The sequence below is a fragment of the Suricata suricatta genome, chromosome 1, assembly GCF_006229205.1.
Source record: "Suricata suricatta isolate VVHF042 chromosome 1, meerkat_22Aug2017_6uvM2_HiC, whole genome shotgun sequence".
NCBI classification, from domain to species: domain Eukaryota; kingdom Metazoa; phylum Chordata; class Mammalia; order Carnivora; family Herpestidae; genus Suricata; species Suricata suricatta.
Window position 1 is genome coordinate 115,058,140 of NC_043700.1, and position 20,088 is coordinate 115,078,227.

At 37.6% G+C, this 20,088-nt stretch overlaps 1 protein-coding gene across 5 annotated transcripts in view; it reads left to right on the top strand.

Moving 5' to 3' along the window:
- The first annotated feature begins 1,349 nt into the window (after positions 1-1,349).
- Positions 1,350-20,088, top strand: part of DNAJB14 (DnaJ heat shock protein family (Hsp40) member B14) — a 48,351-nt gene continuing 29,612 nt past the window's right edge. Inside the window, exons 1-3 of one of the 5 annotated variants that reach the window (XM_029942710.1) lie at positions 1,894-1,973; positions 5,341-5,531; positions 15,487-15,658. In XM_029942710.1, coding sequence (XP_029798570.1) covers positions 15,504-15,658 — 155 coding nt within the window. In that variant the 5' untranslated portion in view covers positions 1,894-1,973; positions 5,341-5,531; positions 15,487-15,503. Of the gene's footprint in view, positions 1,974-5,340; positions 5,532-8,725; positions 8,808-15,486; positions 15,659-20,088 lie in introns of all 5 variants that reach the window. The other 4 variants (XM_029942718.1, XM_029942721.1, XM_029942703.1 and 1 more) reach the window with 4 other exon arrangements.

Sequence of the window (20,088 nt, forward strand, 5' to 3'; positions counted from 1 at the left end):
GCCTTTTTGTAATTCTATTTGAGCAAGTTGGAAGTTTAATTAGCTTTCCAACCAACCAAATTTCTGCATTCGAGTCTTAACCATATTTAAGTGTTACTGTGGCTTCAAAGAAGCTATTGATTCTGAAGTAGTGGGTTTTGATTGAGTTGACTGTTTTTAAAAAACTGTTTGGATTTTAATTGTGATGCAGAAGTTATAGTAACAAACATTTGGTTTTGTACAGACATTATTTCCACTCCAGTGGATAAGCTCAATAAAGGTCATATCCCAAACTAGTTGTGTTTTAAATTTGCTTGATTATAATAGGAATTCCTTTTTTTTTTTTTTTTTGAGTAGGTGTCTCCTACAACAGTAACCTAAGCATGTATCTCTTCTCTTAAATTGAACTTGTAGATCCACCAAGTCCGAAGACCCAAGTGTAATTTGTTAAAATGTTACATAATGAGCTATTAAAATTTTTAAAAGGCCAGGAACTGAAATGGGATAAATTGCTGCTTCTTAGGTTAGGCCTGACCATTCCAGTTCAAATTGGCTGTGTCTGCTGTGTGATGTCTTGACCCTGGTGGGCTGTTGCTGTGGTGGGGATGGGGAGGGCAGGGAAAGTCCTGCCCTATAGCGATCTCCCCAGAGGGAACTTTGTTTAGACTTTGAAATGTATTTTATTTCCGTGTGCTACAGTGTTTTGAAGTGTAATTTAGTTTCAGCAGTTAACCCCTGGGGGTGGGGGGCATGTAGTCCCGTTTTTTTTCAGAAGAGTATTGCTTTGTAAGTCCTGAGTCACATACTGATTTGCGCGCAAACAATAGCTAGAGTATTGTGAAAAAATAAGTATTTCGGTTGGGTGGAGTGGCTCATTTTGACACCTGGGATAAGTTCCTGTACTAATTTTTTTTTCTAATTTGGAGGATATTACCAAGCAGTAAGTGGTCCTTTTCCCCCCTTCAAAGAGAGGCAATGTCATGAACATGGGGAGAGGGGAGAAAACCCAACAAGTAGTTTTATTTCTCTGATGGTAACACACTAAGAGAAAGGTGGCTCCTGCCTTATTTTGGTCATAGACGATTAGGATTTGGGCTTTTCACCAGAATAATTTGCAAAGCCACAAATAAAAAGTGTTTATACCTCCCGGATGTACCAAGAGGCAGTTTAATGGAATATGGGTCAGAAGAATGGGGTGTAGCTGAAATAAACCCGTAGATAGGGCCTAACGCTCTCATAGGCTCCTGAACACCTGTGCCGGAAGCTGCACAGGGACTGACAGCGCGGTACTCACCTGACCGAAACCTCGAAAGGCTTAAGGGGGCCCAGAGGCGAGCCCTTCCATCCCTGGGAATTTTCCTGTAAACGAGCGTCCCCAGCCCCCATCCGTCGTCCCGGCCGCGCGGAAGGCGGTTCCTGCCTGCGCCGGCCGCGCTGGGAGGTCAGGGGGCACGGCACTGCCGAAGCGGGTGGCCGGGTCCCCACCTCGGCGCAGTCCCCCGGCGGGCAGCGGGGCTGGTATCGCCCGCCTCCCCTCTCCACCCCGAAGTTGGTCGGCTCCGAGCCTGTCAGCGCCGCGCACGGACTGCCGAGTCGGCACCGACGCCCAAGCCCGGGAGCTCGGTCCAGGGGCCCGGAGGGATGCGACTCGCGTCGTAGCGGCCCGCGGGGGGCGGGGAGGCCGCCGTGAGGAGGCGGGGCTGAGAGCCCGCCAGTCCGCCCGGGCCGCCGCCACGGCCCTCTGCTCTCCTCCCCGCTCGCCGCCGCACGCCCCCACCCCGGGCCGGCTCGCCTCAGCCGCGGCCGCGGCTTCCGTTCCCCGTCGCTGCGCTGCCAGAGGAAACGGAAGAAAGCGCAAGCCATGGAGGGGAACCGGGATGAGGCGGAGAAATGTGTGGAGATCGCCCGGGAGGCCCTGAACGCCGGCAACCGCGAGAAGGCCCAGCGCTTCCTGCAGAAGGCGGAGAAGCTCTACCCACTGCCCTCGGCCCGCGGTGAGGCCCTCAGTGCCCCTTCCCTTCCTGCCGGCTCCCCAGACCGCCGTGTAGCCCGCCCCCGCCCCCACCATCGCCCCTCCAGTCACCCGCGGGGCCCCGGGGGGAGCCTCCCGACACACCCCCGCCCGGGCCCCTGCCGTCCGCGCTGGGCCTGCGGTGGGCGCCCGGAGATTCCCTCTGCACCAGCTTGTCTTCGAGATGCCGGCTCCTGGCTGCCTGGCGCGTGCTGCCGGTGCCCCGGTCCGTTTTGTGAAGGTCTAGCTTCACTCTCCTAGGAGATTTGTCCGTCTCAACTGAGTCGGGGTTTATATATGGTCGTTTGGTTGTGTGGCGCCCCCTCCCACCGCATCCTCGCCCCCAAATAAGGCCTAGGCCCCTAATGAAGTGAGGAATGGGGAACTCTAGTGGCTAATGTCCAGGTCTCAGTTCCACCACCTCTGGGGTCGAGCACTGTTCCCAAAGCAAACGTTTCGAATACCTGAGATGACATTGCTTTTCCCTAGTAGAGTTTCTTCAGAAGAGAGAAGCACACATTTGGCAAGAATGATAGAGTCAGCAATGATTTCCTAAATAGTGTCTGATTTGGTAACAACACAATTATCGATAAATGAGGCAAATCACTAAGGAAATAGCGAACTGGACTGACTTCAGTTGAATTCTCTGTTCATGTCCTGCTCTGTCGGCTTTTAAGTAATAGTAATAGCCAGCATTTATTGAGCACTTACAAAGTGCCAGACCTTGTGCCTAGTGATTTATATAAGTTGTTTCATTTACTTCTCAAAACAATCCTATGTAGAGGTGAAATTCATTTGAATTTTACTCAGGTGTAAACAGACTTTTTGATGAATGAATGAATGCATGAATGAAAATATTTTACCCCAAGGTCACAGAGTAATTAGTAGCGAAGTCAGAATAGGACTTGAGCTTTCCAGCTCCAAAAAGCCTTTCAGTACTCTGCTCTATTTTCTTGCCCGTAGGATACCGTTTCACTCGAGGCCCAAGGTAGTTCCAGGTTAAAAAATTATTGATAAGTTAGTAAGAACCTGAGGCTGTTTTGTTTTATTGTTTTCTCAATTTTTTTACATTGTTGAAGCTTTTGTATTCTTTGCGCTCCTCTATCATTTTCATTACATCACTGTTGAATACCTTACCAGAGAGGACAAGAAAAGGAAGTGAAAGAAAAGAAAGGAATTGATATTTTTGTGTGTGGCAAAAATACATAATTAAGCATTTTTAAGTGTGTAGTTCAGTAGTATTAACCATTTTCACACTGTTGTGTAACAGATCACCAGAATTTTTTCATCTTACAGAACTGAAATTCTTTGCCGATGAAACAACTCCCCATTTTCCCTGCCTGTCAGCCCTTCACAACACTGTTCTTTATTTTTAAAATTCGACTACTTTAGCTAACTTATGTAAGTGAAAACATATAGTAGTTGTCTTTTTTGACTGGCACATTTCACTTAGTATAATGTCCTTTAAGTATTGTTGTCGCATGTGATATGATTTCCTTTTTTAAGGCTCTGCAATATTTCATTTATACACACAAGCACACATGCGTGCCACATTTTCATTATCCATTCATCTGCCGATAGACATTTAGGTTGTTTTATATCTTGATATTGTGAATAATGCTTCTGTGAATACGGGTGTGGAAGGATCTCTCTGCAAGTTTCTTCTGCTTTCTGTTTTTTTCAGATACATACCCAGAAATGGGATTGCTCAATCACTTTGGTAATCCTGTTTTTAATTTTTTAAACTACCATACTGTTGTTGTCCATGGCAGTTGCACCATTTCACATTCCCACCAACAGTGAGCAAGAGTTCCAGGTTTTCTACATCATCAGGAAAACTTATTTTCTGTTTTTTTGATAGTACCCATCTTGAAAAGTGTGAGGTGATATCTCATTGTGGTTTTGATTTGCATTTGTTTAATGAATAGTGATGTTCAGCCTGTTTTTATATGCTTGTTGGCTTGTTTATATCATCTTGGAGAAATATCTATTCAGATTCTTTGCCCATTTTTTAATTGGGTTATTTGTTTTGTTGTTGAGTTATAGGAGTTTTTTATATGTTGTGGATATTAACCCCTTATCATATACATGATTCACACATTTTTTGCTTCCATTCTGTAGGATGTCTTATTGTGTCCTTCGACGTACATAAGTTAAGTTTGATGTAGTCTCATTTGTCTAATTTTGTTTTTATCACCTGTGCTTTTGGTGTCGTATCCAAGAAATCATCGCCCAGAGTTAAATTTTTTTGCATTCCGTATGGGTACATGATTTCATTTTTAGTCATTATCTAGTTCTAGAGGACTAGTTTTAACATTAAGCAAGTAACCCCTAAGACAGAATACGTTGGTTTTTGAAGCCCATCTCCTCCACCTACTAGTTGGTAACCTTAATCTTGGGCAAGTAGGATAACCTCACTAGCCTTTGAGAGGCTTTTTCATCTGCAAAATGGGACAATAATGTACCAATTTCTCAGGGCTGTTGTGAGGATTAAAAAGCTAATATACACAGAAAGTATTTGACAGTAAGCTCTCCAAGTGCTTTGGTATTGTTTCTCTTTAACAAATGTGAGGCTCTGAGGAGTTTTAAACTTGTAGTTTGTCATTTTATATAACCAGTTTGAGTTTTGTTTGTTATTTGTTTAATGCTTCATTGAGAAACTTTAATCTTTCAGTGTTTGTTGTTATTAACTAAGCTCTGTGCCCAACTTGGGGCTTGTACTCAAAAGCCTGAGATCAAGAGTTGCATAAGCTACCGACTGAGCCAGCCAGGTGCCCCTATCATGTAAGGAATTTGAATCAGTCTGCTAAAGGATACCGTAAGATATCAAAGCACAACACAATTTTTCCTCTTAAAAACATGAACATAGAAAAAATTAAGAGTAACAGTGAAAATTAATAGTACAATATCTTGTAAAGACAGTATGTGAAAAATAAGAGTGAAAATTAATAGTACAATGTCTTGTAAAAACAATATGTGATTACCAAGACAGTTGTGGTATAGTTTGAAAACGTTAGTTCACATGCAGACTTTGCCTCTGGCAGTTTTGTAACCTGGGACAATTTACTTAGCATCTCTAAGCCTTGTTTAGTTATATGTGAAATGAAGATTTGATCACAGGGTCAGTAGGAGCATTAGCTGAAGTAGAGTTATGCACAAATCCTTAGCAAATCATATTTTACATAAAGTGTTCTCAAAAGAAGTTTATTGGAATAATTTAAGAATTTAGGGGAGGGAAAGGTCTAGAACATTTGTGTAAGTCTTGAGAAAATATTTAATGTAGAAAGAAATTGAAGCTGTCGGTTAAAATGAAATTTTAAAATGTTATCCCTGAATTTCTCCTTTCCTAGACTACCATCAAACTCTTATAACTCAGAGTTTTGACTGAAGGTTTCTCTGGATGTGTTTTCATACTAAGACCGGCAAAAGAAAACATTGCATTTTGACTTACATTATTTTTATACAGTGAGTGGGAAAATGTGAGACTAAATTCTAAGTAAATTCCAGAATTTTTATCCTCTCTACATTCTATTTTTGCCAGGTGAGCAGTCTGATTGATAAAACACTTTGAAAAATTGGCAAGAATTTGCCTTGAGGACAAACTTGATCTTCAAATGGATCTAGGACATTATTGCTTTCTATGTTTTTCATTGAGGATATTCTTTTACGGATCATTTATTGCAGTAGACTTCTAAGTGAATTGAATTTTACAAATATCCACATATGTTCATACTATGAATTTGGTTTATGTTTGAAATGATTGGTATGTAGTGACTAGCTACTACATAGGAAATGGACATATTCAGGAAAAATAATTTCAGCAGGCAGAAAAGTAAATTACATTTTAGTTTCTTAAACTGTATATTTGTTGAATTATTGATATGTTTTGGACTTCCACAGAAGGATACAGTCTCACTGTTCTCATGCTTTATACTGCTATTTACTTAGCATTAACTTTAGTGTTCCATACTAATTGGGGCGCAATTCTTAGTATAAATTTGTTTGTTTGTTTGTTTTTTGGAGAAAAGCATTTGATTGTTCTTAAGAATTTCTTAGTAATTTGAAGCAAATGGTAGCCTACACCTTCAAAAAAGGTCATCCTGTGTCCACTTTAATGAGTGGATAACTCATGTGTGATTTGCAACATCTGTTTGTGGAATAACAATTAAAATAATCCTCTGTTTTTCCCTCATGTGAGAGATATGTGTATAAACATTTCCCTTTTTTTGCTACATTATTTTAAAATTTAAATCATAAAAAATTCAAAGTTCTGTTCCTCTTTTGTCTCACTTAAAATAGTAAAATAAAGATTTTAAAACTGTCATTACACATCTGGAGTATTGCCTTTTAAGGCAATTCCATTTTCTTTCTATTTCTGACTTAATTAAAATTTAGTGACAAGTACAGATTATACATTCGGAACAATTATTTCAATAACATTTAGTAAAGTGTTATAAAATGATTTCCAAATTTCCGCTAATAGCCAACTGTTTCAGACACTATAGTTAAGGAAAGAATACTGAATTTGGTTTGAACCTGAATAGTTGTATGACCCTACATATGAATTACCTCATCTATAAAATGGGGATATGTTTATCCTAACATACTTACTGAGTCCACACTTCTTTGTGGCTGGGGAGACCGTGAGCAATAAGGCAAAAAGCCTTTATTGTCTTAGAGCTTACATTCTAGAGGAATGAAATATGAAGTATCTGCTGTACATACTAATGGCTCAATTCTTGTCATTCTCCTTTTCTTTATGGAAACCTAGTTATCTCATCTGTAATTTTCACAGGATTATTATAAGGATAGTATGTTATTAAGTGCTGTAAGAATGTCATGGATGCTGACTTGGAGTCAACAGTATATTATTTATCCCTTTTCTGTCATTTTCAGTGACCCATTTGAGCACAAAATAATTGCTTTAAGTTAAAATTACTCTCCATTTAGATTCAACTGTTCATTCCATGCTTAGTTAACATGTGGTTCTCCTTGTGTTGCTGCCTTCTTTCCTGGTGCTGTGCTGTTGTGTATATTGCTGTCCCTTTCCAAGATTAAAAATGTCCTTGCCATCAGGAACCATTTAATCTTTTTTTTTTTTTTTTTTTTTTTTTTTGCTTTGGGATGTATAAGCCTGTATTTTCTGGAATGATACCTGTTTATCTAACTTTATTTCCTTCAGTAAAGATGATTTGGTAAATAAATAACAATAAAAATCTTACAGCTCTAAGGCTTCTCGTGCTAATATATTCACAAATGAAGCTTTTCAATAATCAGGTAAGTGTGCAAAAATGTATATATCAAAATTGTCACTAGCAAAATTTGGAAAGAGTATAAAGTTTCATCAGTGGGAATTGGTTAAATAAATTGCATTGCTCTCATATACTATACACCTATTAAAAATGATAATATGCCTCAGTAATTTTCCACCCACTGATCCCTTCAGCCTGCTTATTGGCCATGAATCCCCAGCATTCTTTGCTAAATTCATAGTTAAGCCTGATCACTCTCCTATTGCAATAGTCCTGCATAAGATCTTAAAGAGAAAAAAGGTGGACTGATATTTATTGCTATAAAATAAAATACAGGGGCACCTGGGTGGCTCAGTCGGTTAAGTATCTAACTTGGGTTCAGATCATGAGCTCGTGGTTTGTGAGTTCGAGCCCTGCTCCGGCTCTGTGCTGACGGGTCAGAGCCTGGAGCCTGCTTTGGAGTCTGTGTCTCCCTCTCTCTGCCCCTCCCCTGCACTTTCTCATGCTCTCTTTCTCTCTCTCTCTCTCTCAAACATTAAAAAATAAAATGAAATCCAATACATGATGTATTATGAATTAAAGGTAAGCTGTAAACATGTAGATGAATCTAATTTTATTTAACTATATATATAAAAAACTCGACAGCTAACCAGAGTAAATAGAGTTAAATATATCAGAATGGGTTGAGTGATTTTTTTGTGTGTGTGGGATTTATAAGTGATTTTTACTTTGTTATATCTTTTTTGATGAGCTGAGAAACATTACTTTTATAATCACAAATAAAAGCTGTCTCTGGTTTGTGAAAAGGAGGAAAAACATCCATTTGTTTTTCAAATTATGCATTTTTATTTTTAGACTTAGTGAATTATGGACATTCTATATAACAGGTTGTACAGTAGAAACTTATGAAACAAAAGCATTTCTTGGTTCTTCACTTTTGGATTATTTCTGTAAACATTTTTAGTACTGTATTTACTTTTGTACTAGTCTTTAATATAGAGTATACTTAAATTAAATGCAGATTCCATCAGGGGCACCTGGGGTGGCTCAGTCGATTGAGCATCTAACTTCAGCTCAGGGCATGATCTCTCAGTTTGTGAGTTTGTGCTGACAGCTCAGAGCCTGAATCCTGCTTCAGATTCTGTGCTCCCTCTCTCTCTGCCCCTCCTCCACTCATGCTCTGTCTCTCTCTCTCTCTCACTCAAAAATAAGTAAACATTAAAAAAAACTTTAAAAAATGCAGATTCCTTCAGAACCTCAAAAGCAAAGCATAGGTGTGGAAAGCGAAGGCATAAAATGATGTATAGTTTTGAAAACCAACAGGGAATGTAGTCTGGTGTGTAAGTACTGTATCTGCCCAACTGATGTTTGTAATACTGCACACTATTGCAAATGAAATCTAATGTGATAGCTAAGAAAGTAAATCAGAAAAGTCCAATGTGTTCTAAATTCTGACAATATTTGAATCACATTACCTTCTCAGGCATGGTTCCAGAGATTGTTAATACAGAAAACCGTACTGATTCCATTTTTAAGATGACAAAACTGGATATTGAGACCCCGAGGTAATGGAACTTGTCCAAATATTCACTCTTTGGAGTTAAAGTGTTTGGTGTGAGTGCACACATATAGGCATTTTTTTAAATGTTTGTTTTTGAGAGAGAGAGAGAGAGAGAGGGAGAAAGCAAGTGGGGGAGGGGCAGAGAGAGAGGGAGACACGGAACTTGAAGCAGGCTCCAGGCTCTGAGCTGTCAGCACAGAGCCCGACATGGGGCTCAAGCGCACGAACTGTGAGATCATGACCTGAGCTGAGGTGGGATGCTTAATCAACTGAGCCATCCAGATGCCCCTATACAAGTAGCCATTGTTAAGCAGAGCCCCTATGTATGACATTGTAGAAAAATGTTCTGAATCATTAAACTGTTGAAAATATAAAACAATGTTGTGATCCTGCTTTAGCAATATTCAGCATCTATCTATTAACATGGAAGGTGTCCAGAAAAATACTGGAAGAGTATTCTTGTGCTAAGAATTAAAGGGAATGTACAGATAACTTCTAACTTTCATGCAAAGGGACTTTGTGTCCACCTGTCTAAACACATAAAACCATTTTCATATCTAGCTCCACAAGTTTTTTAAAAATCAATTTCTTCATTTATTAGCTGAACTATTTCTATAAAGATATATTTTCCCTTACCTGTCTTAGGGTTACACACTAGGGCAGTTCATACAGGAAAGACAAGTGCTTGATTTCTTTTTATTAGTTTTCAAGAAAAGGAGTTGGTTCCCTTTTTTTCCTCCAAAAGCAGTTAATTAGTACAGTTGACCCTTGAACAACATGGGTTTGAACTGTGTGGATCCACTAATCATATTTTTTTTTGGTAAATACAGGATAGACTGTAAATGTATGTTCCTTATAATTTTCTTAGTAACATTTTTTCCTTCTGGCTTATTTTATTGTAAGAACAAAGTATATAATATATACAATATGTATATTACTCAACTATTTATGTTATTGGTGAGGCTTCCTAACAATCAATAGTAGGCTATTAGTAGTTAGGTTTTCAGGGAGTCAAAAGTTGTATAGGTGTTTTTTTTTTTAAGTTTATTTATTTATTTTGAGAGAGAGAGAGAGAAAGAGTGCATGAGTGCAAGTTGGGGAGGGGCAGAAAGAGACAGAATCCCAAGCAGGCTCCATGCTGTCAGTGCAGGGCCTGACTTGGGGCTCAAACTCACAAACCCAATTTAAAAATCATGAGATCATGGCCTGAACTGAAGTCAGGAGTCAGACGCTTAATTAAGCCACTCAGGTGCCCCTATGCAGATATTAACTGCATATGGATTGGCGCCCCAAACTGCTGGGCTGTTTAAGGGTGAGTTGTATTATTTTTTAGGTCTTTGGCCAGTAGGGAGCCTCTTTAGATTAGCTCCTGAGTATTGAGAGATTCCCAGTACTCTTTAATAGTTACTTTGCTGTTTGGTGTAACAATGTTTCAGCCTCTTACACTTTTTCTGTTATAGATCTAGAATCAATTGTATCTCCAAAAGCCCTTGTTTCTTTTAGTCGAAAATGGTGTTTCAATATTACAATCTGGCACTAAGGATGCTGTAGCTACTAGATTTTTCAATGTTTCTGGGCCTTTTCAGTGTACAGACTAAGAAGTAACTTTTTTTTAAAACTAAATCAGCTTATGAGTTTATGCTGTTACTTGTCATTAAAATTAAGCACTTTGGGGTGTTAAACTTCTCTAGATTATCTTCCTTCCTTCCTTCTAGTTCATGTTGCTATCTCCTTCCTTCCATAAATGGTAATACTTGTTTTCAAGGCCATGGCAAATGATAGAATATGTCATGATTATTTTTGCTTTCTGCTACATCATATATATAACAGTTTCAGAGTAATATTACTGATACTACTCCACTAATAAAATGATTGAAGACATGTAAATTATTTTGCATATACTCTCCGCATATTCCTTCCCCATTTTAGGTTTTTTTGAAAATTTTGAAATAATTAAAAATTTCTAGAAAAGTCACAAGAGTATATAGACTTTCCTTTTGTATTTGGCTCAGGCTTCCTATGATAAAACTTACTGCATTTGCTTTATTGTGCTCTTTCTCTGTTCTTCCCAGCTATCTCCCCCTCCCCATGCCTATAGGCCCAATTTGTTCTGACTGTATTTTTTTCCTGAGCCAATTAAAGTAAGTTGTCAACATGATGTCCTGTTACCCCTCAATAACTCAATGTATATATTCTAAGGCAAGGACACTCTTACATACCCACAGAATAACCATCAAATTAATGAAATTAATGCATATACCTCATTCATATTCTCCATCTTCCCAATTATGTCTTTGATAGCAAAAAGGACATATGTTGCATTTATTTGACATGTTTTATTTTCCAATATCATCTTTTCTCTTTTCTTCCTTTACTTTAGCATTTTGATGAGTACAGGCCAGTTATTTTATAGAATTTCCCTCAATTTGGGTTTGACCGGCATTTCCTCATATGAATTTTTGGCAGGAACACATAGACATGATGTTGTGTTCCTAGTAGAACATATGAGGAGTAGTGTGGTCTTTATTGGTTGATGCTATTTTTTTTTTTTTGAGAGTGAGTGAGCATGAGTGGGGGAGGGACAGAAGGAGAGAGAATCTTAAGCAGGCTCTATACCTAGTGCTGAGCCAATGAACAGGCTTAATGGGGTGGGGTGGGAGGCTCAATGTGGTGCTCTGTCTCACGATAGTGAGATCATGACCTGAGCCTAAATCAAGAGCCAGATACTTAACGACTGAGGTACCCAGATGCCCCTGGTTAATGCTAATTTTGATTGCTTGTTTGAGTTGGTGATTGTCACGTTTCTCCATTTTAAACTTATCTTATTTTCCCCTTTGTAATTAATAAATATTTTGTGGGAAAATACTGTGAAACTGTGTAAATGTCCTGCCCCCTGTGAACTTTCACCAACTCCTTTTGGCATACTTCCATGAGTCTTTCCTAACTGTCTTATGGTTGTCAAATGGCAGTTTTCTAATTCTATCATTCTTTCTACAATTTATTAGTTGGCATCAACTTTACTTATTAGTTTGGATTCATGAATTCTTATTTAATCCATTACTATCATTTTTAATTCCAGCAGAAGGAACACATTCAAACTGACTCCTGTGTCTCTTTGACATGTCTTCATCATTCTTTGAGCTTACTTTCTGGCACAAAAAAGTTTCAGGCTCACTTTTTATTTAATTGCCCTGGGAATCAGTTATTTCTCCAAGGAACTCTAATTTTTTTTAGTGGACACTGGTACTTGGAAACGAAGATATGCACACTAGATAGGCTCTTTGCTACAGGGGTGTCATTGCCTTGAGATCCTTAGTAGACAGAGCTAGAAAATACATTACGTATGAATATATGTATGCATATGTATGTGTATGTAAATCTTTGTGTTATACATGTTTGTACATGGACATATGCACATTTATAATAATTTAACCTTAATTAATTTTGATCACAAGCCTGCCTTTGCAGTCCACCAGAGTTCATTCTAGCCTTCTCCATTTCTATATATGTCATTCCATTCTCTGACAGAAATGTGGCTCCTGTTGTCTTCAGTACACTTATTTGTTCATTTTCCCCTATATTTAGTGAGTTGCTTCTTAACCCCTAGGGCCCTATCTATTTCAGCCATGTTTTTGGCTCTACCTGCCCCTTGGTTACAATAAACTTCCTTTGTCCAGATTTCAGCTGCCAAAAGGTAAAGAAGGGAAGGGAAGAAAAGACCAATAATTTGTTTTTTCGAGTAAGAAAGTAAGAGAAAAGACCGAGGAAGCCCGTCATTTTAAAAATATTTGAATCCAGAAGTGCCTGGGTGGCTCAGTTGGTTTAGTGTCCCACTCTGTTTTGGCTCAGGTCATGATCTCACAGTTTGTGAGTTTAGGCTCTGTGTCCAGCCCCACATCAGACTCTATGCTGATAGTGTGAAGCCTGCTTGGGATTCTCTCTCTCACTCTCAATCTGCCCTTCCCCTGCTCATTCCCTCTTTCTCAAATAAATAAATTAATTAAAAAAAATTGAATCCATCTTCAGTGTCTGAACATATTATTATATACTGTATGCTTTCTCTTTTAATTGTCGTTTAGTCTTATCTCTGTAGGTCACCATACACTTAATGCTCACCATCTATCCTTATATCAATATATTTATAATTGTTTTGGATTCCTGAAGCTTGCTTTCTAGTAGATTTCCAGGAATGGCTTGTGGGAACATGCTCCCTAAGTTCTAGAATGTTGAAAAACGTTTATTTGTGGTGTTGAGTGCTTGAAGTTAGTTGGGTACATATAAAATACTTGGCTGAAATTGCCTTTCTTTGGATATCTAAATATGTTATATCTTATTTTTTGCAAATACTACTGATAAGCAAAGTCTGATGGCAGTATGATTTTTTTTCATCCATTTATAGGTTATTTCATATTTTTGCCTAGCTGTTTTGTTGATTTTATTAGAATGTATTTTGGTGTTGGTTATTTTGGGTCAATATTCTTGAGTATGTGATTTAGCCTTTCATTTGTGATTTTATTTATTTTTTTATTAAAAAAATTTTTAATGTTTATTTATTATTGAGACAGAAATAAGGGGGAGGGGCAGAGAAAGAGGGAGACACAGAGTCTGAAGCAGGCTCCAGGCTTTGAGCTGTCAGCACAGAGCCAGTCGCGGGGCTCGAACCCATGAACCGTGAGATCATGACCTGAGCCGAAGTCAGACGCTTAACTGAATGAGCCATACATTAATTTGAGATTTTGTAGTGACTGGAGTTTCTATGCCTGCAAGAGTTTATTTTATTTTTAAATGTTTATTATCTTGAAAGACAGCGAGCAAGCGTGAGCAGGGAAGAGAATCCTAAGCAGGCTTGTGTCGTCAGCAGCAGAGCCCACTGTGGGGCTCCATCCCACAAACTGATGTTATGACCTGAGCCAAAATCCAGAGTCGCAGATGCTTAACTGACTGAATTACCCAGGTGCCCCATACGCTGTAGGAGTTTATGTGGATCCTGTCACTCATATGCCACTGTAGTGAGCAAAACTCATTTTTTTTACATTTTTTTACATTTTTTCCTCAGTTTTGTCTCCCGTGTTGTAATATAGAAAGTCCCTGTACATTATTTTGGAGTTCTTTTGTTCTGTGGACTGGCAAATGCCCTGTTACTGTGCTCTACTTCTTCCCACACAGATGGCAAAACCCACATAGATCTTGTAGCTATTGATGGTTCTTCCCTACCTTCTGGTATTTTCGGATTTTGTGTATGAGGTTTTGATTTTGCTATCTAATTGCTCAGAATTTATGAGGGAATTGGGAAAGATTTAAAAATTTTAGCTGCTGTCACGTCCTTTTACCAGAATTCTAACAAAATTTTTCACATTTAAATGTTTTGAGCCACTAACCGCTAGACCATGCTGGCTTCTATTTTATCATTTCTATTATGATTATTTCTTTGATACATGAGTTATCTCAATTTTTTTCCTAACCCATTGGTGATTTTTCTACTTACATTTTAAAATTGATTTCTTACTTAAATGCACTGTGCTCATTTGTTTCTGGAAATAGAACTAATTCTGAAAAATTCAAAGAGAATAACATGGTCTGGCTATAATGTAGTCAATTTTTATTCCTTGTGTCCCTGTATAGAATGAATATTCACCAATTGTTGGACATAATGTTATGTCTCCTAGATCAAGCTTGATAAATTAGATGTTTATGTCATTTGTATCCTTGGTGATTATTTTCATCTACCTTATGTCAGTTAGTAACTGACATTGAATTGTGTTAAATTGTGTTAAACAGAAATATGCTAAAATCCTCTACCATCCTGGTGAACTTCTCTGTTTCCTCCTTTTAGCTTTCTTTTTTTCATGTTTAGTTTTAAGACTTCTGGAAACTTTCAAGCATACACAAAAGGAAAGAGAATAGCATCGTCAATCCCTAGTGCCTTCTTTTCTTTAATCTTTATGAATATATATGGCCAATGAATTTTTCTTTCCCTTTATGTTCGCTCCTCAAGTATTTTAAAGCAAATCCTAGATATAACTATAGTATTGTTTTTTAGACTCAATGCTTAGATTTTTTTTCATACATTTACCACAGTATTTGCATACCATTCCCTTTTATATTTTCACCTATTTCAAAGCATTTTCCTTCTGCCCAAAATATATATATTATAGTATCCTCTAGTGAAATCTTAGTTGTAAGTTTTATTAGTTTTTGCTTCTTTGAAAGTGATTGTAATCTTGCACATTTTATGGAAAATAAGTGCAGAATTCAAGTTTGACAGTTATTCACCCTGAGTATTTTGAAGATATTATTCCCATGTTTTTTAGGTGCCATAATTGTTGTTGAGAAATAAATAGGGAGTCTACTTTCTGTTTCTTTGTAGATAATCTCATTGGCTTCTTTAAAGATTATCTTTTTTTCTTTGGTACTCTGTAGTTTCACCATGATATGACAAATCAAAGTATGCCATAGGAATTCAGTGATAGTAATTTTGAGTTTTTAGGCTTAATTTCATAATATTCTACTTCTAAGTGATGGTTAGTGGTCTGTAAACAGGTACCTAAGGGAATTTTAAAAAAGCCATATGGTAAATTCTTCTGGATTACATGTTCTTAATTTGCCAACTTTATAATTTTCTTCTCAAGATGATATGTATGAACATGATGTAACATGGCATAGTGTGCTTTCTCTTTCTACAGCACTATTGGAAATAATTATGAAAAATGGGAGCACGGCTGGAAATAGCCCTCACTGCCGAAAACCATCAAGTTGTGGTGATCAGAACAAGCCTAACTGCACGAAGGACAGCACGTCTGGTAGTGGGGAGAGTGGAAAAGGCTACACCAAAGACCAAGTGGATGGAGTTCTCAGGTAGGGATAAATATGACATATCTCAACTGTAAGTGACACTACTGTAATTTTTTAATGTTATAACACCTAAAAAAATGTGTGAACTGTTACACAGAAGAGGAACAAATGTGGAGGAATTGAACTCTGGGTGTCTTATACTTTGTTATTTATCACATCTGTAAAGTACTGACTTTATGGAAGATTCCATCTTTTAAAGTAACTATAAGGCACAAAGTTGCTTCTAGGTATTTTTTTCTTGAGGAATGTTATTTTAATTTTTTGACACGGCATAGTATTTAGATAACTGTATTAAAAGAGGATGAAGAATTGTTTTGTCTTATGTATACATGAAAGCAGGAGAATCTCATAGGAGAGGAAAATTGAGGGCAATAGTAACAGCATTTTCAATTTCCTACTTATAATAATGTAGAATATATATTTTTTCTATTTATATTATTTCTTTAAGGGCATTTTTATATACAAGCAAACATCATAACATCCTTTCCTTTCAGTGTTTTTCTTACTCTCATTATTCTTCCTCAGTGTTTTTATTTTTACCTCCTGATACACTTCTACTTAGAGAGGAAGTATTAGAGTTGGGAAACTGTGAACTGGGTTTTGGGGCTCTGGCTTCACTGATTTTTTTTTAATGTTTATTTTATATTTGAGAGAGAGAGAGGGTGAGAGCAGGGGAGGGGCAGAGAGAGAGTGAGGCAGAGTATCCAAAGTGGGCTCTGCTTTAACAGCAGAGAGCCCGGTGTGGGGCTTGAACTTACAAATGGTGAGATCATGACCTGAGCTGATGTTGGATGGTTAACCAACTGAGCTACCCAGGTGCCCCGTGGCTTAACTGACTTTATAATTAGGGAAAAGATTTTCTGGAACTAAAATGAGCCTTTGAGTATGAAACACTAGAGAAGATAATGTTTTGTTTTCTGCTACGGTTTAGGGATGCTGTATTAATATTGTACTGATGTCACTCTCTAGGGAAAGTAAAGTATAAGAATGACTCTAAGTCATGATTAATCAGATAATTCACATGGATAGTGAATTATAGTACAGTGAACTAGCTCAAGTGAAGAGTTGGTAAAATAAGTTAGATTGTCTTTCTCTTTACCTTTTTAAAAAAAATGTTTTTCATGTTTTTTAATTTATTTTTGAGACAGAGAGAGACAGAGCATGAGCGGGCAGGGGCAGAGAGAGGGAGACACAAAATCTGAAGGCGCCTCTCTTTACCTTTTTTAAATCCATTTTCCTTCTATCTTATTTCCTGTTTTTCTCACCCTTTTTTCCCCATTGCTTTTTAGTTCATTCTTTTTTTTTCTTACCACAATTTAGAATTGAAGTCCTTTAAAATAAAATATCAATGTATTTATATATATTTTTCCCTATATATTTAGATGCTAAAGCTTGATTGTAACATTTTATCTGAATGTGACCACAGATGTTGATGTTTGGTGGTTTTAAAAAAAAAAGACCAGAAAAAGACTCCCTAATCATGGTAAAGACATTCATGAGCATGAGTGGTAGCGAAGCACTTTGGGGTATAAGTAATGTTGCCAACTCCTTTTATAACTAGTATTGTGTCAGAGGTGACAAAATAAGTGAGATAAGTGGATGAATAAATGAAAGACTTCCTTTTGAATTTCTTCAAGAAGAACCTTTAAACAGTGTGCAGAAATGCATTCTGGGAAACCAGATGTGTTTGAAAACGAATTGTATTTTCTTGTAGAATTTACTTTTTATTGGGAGGATATGTTCTTAATGAAAGACCTAAATAAAGGTAATTGTATTATATGTGACTTCTATTTAGAATCATTTTGTGATTTCTTTTTAAAAAATTGTAGAACCACTTATATATTTTAAAATATCACCAAAATAGAGTTGAAAGTTTGGGAACATAGGAATTCCCTAAATCTAGCACTATTTTTTAGGAATCTTTTTTCCTCATTTCCTCTACTCTCAGTTGGAAAGGAAAAGAAGAATAGTTCAAGGCATGGTAGAAATAAGGAAGGAATAACAGAACTTTGTTTTGCTGTCTCTTTGTTTGAGTATTTAGGCATGGGCACATCTTGAGAATGGAGGAATGAAAGATGATGGTGGGTACAGATACACGTTGTATAGGCCCAACATGGGAAAGACGGAACCACAATGTTGAGGAAGTTTCTGTCTGTTGGCTTCTATATTCTCTGTGAAACTGGAGATGAGGTTATCCTCTGGTAGTTAGAAGACAGGAGATGAGATTAAAAGCTTGAAAGCCGTACAAGGATGGAGAATTTACAGAGGAGAAAGGCAAAAGGGAATAGAAGGACTGCTGGTTAGCATTGAGACCCCGCCAAGTTCGAGACCATGAATCCTTTTGGGTATAACTATTAGCATAGTAGTATAGCTGGATTTAGGGATTGTTTCTCTGGTCAATAATTTCATTACTCCTTTTTTAAAAAAATAAATGCAGTTTTTTTTCCTTTGAGGACTAAATATGATTAGAACATTCTTTAATAGAATCTCTAAGTTATTCAAAATACTTCAGTTGGTACCTTATGTGAATTGCTTAGCTGAATTATGTGACACTTATTCATCATATTAGCCCTTGTAAGTTTTGCTTTGGTGAGGTAACAGATCACCAGCAAACACTTACATGCTGTGTGTTTTTGTTTTTTGTTTTACCTATACACAGGGGATTTTTTCTGAAGAAAGCCATGTTATCTTGTGTTAGCACGATTATGCAAACAAGTTGCTCAGTGACAATTTGGCTCAATGGGAGAAGCCATGCAATAATACTACAGCCATTGCATAAGTAAGAGCTAGCTTACAGTAAGACTGAAGAAAAAGTGTATTACTTTGTAAAGCTAATATTCTGTGTGACTAAACACTGTTATCTTTGAGTTGAAATGCATTGAAAAATTATTGAAAAGAGGTATCATGGATCTAATTTGAAGGGATTTTGAATTTCTCACTGAAGAAAAGCCCATCTTTTATTTTAAAAATTTACGAGATCAGTGTGAAAGCATTAACTGGGTCATCTTTCTATTTATCAATGAGGACACTTGTGTACAATTGTTAAGTCATTTGAATTACAGGGATTTGATTAGGATTTGATTTAAGCTCTAGTTCTGTAGATGAAAAATCATTTTGCTAAACTTATAAAATAAATAGTCCTTTGTCTCAGGAGCAAACAGATATTTCCCTAAGTTATCAGTTAAACTTGGACCGTATTTAAATGATCAGCTCTAAGGTGAAAGAAAATAATTGAAAGAGGACCCTCCTGTCCTACCCACTGCTTTCATGCCCATGAAGGATGATGTAAAGGCTGAAGCAGACTTACTTCTCAGTCGTTGAGCTTGCAGTCAGGTCTTTCTGGACTCGTTGTTCAATGTCTCCTTCTAGAGGAGGTAATAGGTTACCTGTTCTTAATTTATTTTTTATTTCTTTCTTTTTTTTAAATATATATATTTTTTAATGTTTATTTTTGAGAGAGAGAAAGACAGAATCTGAAGCAGGCTCCAGGCTCTGAGCTAGTTGTCAACACAGAGCCTGACGCGGGGCTCGAACCCACGAACGTGAGATCTGACCTGAGCTGAAGTCGGAGGCTTAACCGACTGAGCCACCCAGGCGCCCCTATTTCTTTCTTTTTAAAAAATTCTTTGGTGAAGATATAGAAGTAGATTTGAGTCCTTTAATAAGGAGTGAACTATATAAAGTATGACAAATACATTTAATTCATGAAGGCACAATGAACAAAAATATGAATTAAGATAAATATATGAATGGTAATTTCTCATTCATGTGTGAAATATTAAGTAAATGAGTATATTTGGAGCCTTACTTGAAATATGTAGTAGTCTGCAGCCTGTCTATTGGTGATGTCAACTTTATACCTCTCTGCTGTCTTCTCAAAAATTTCTCCTGTTAACATGTGATGAAAAACTCAGTGCAGGGAGAATGTAGTAGAACTAGCTACACTTAAGTATTAGTGAAATACAGGGCGCCTGGGTGGCTCAGTTGGTTAAGCTCAGTGATCTCAGCGTCTGTGAGTTAGAGCCCCCCATCGCACTCACCACTGTAAGTGCTGAGCCCACTTCAGATCCTCTGTCCCCCTCTTTCTCTCTCAGCCCTTTCCTTGCACACTATCTCTTTCAAAAGTAAACAAACATTTAAAAAAGAATTAATGAAATAATTGTTTTTCTTTTTTCTTTTTTTGTTTTTTTAAGTAGTTTATTGTCAAATTAGTTTCCATACAACACCCAGTGCTCTTCCCCACAAGTGCCCTCCTCCATCACCACCACATCTTTTCTCCCCTCCCCCTTCAACCCTCAGTTCGTTTTCAGCATTCAATAGTCTCTCAAGTTTTGCATCCCTCTCTCCCCAACTCTCTATCCCTCTTCCCCCTCCCCCCCCCGTCCTCCATTAGGTTTCTCCTGTTCTCCTGTTAGACCTATGAGTGCAAACAT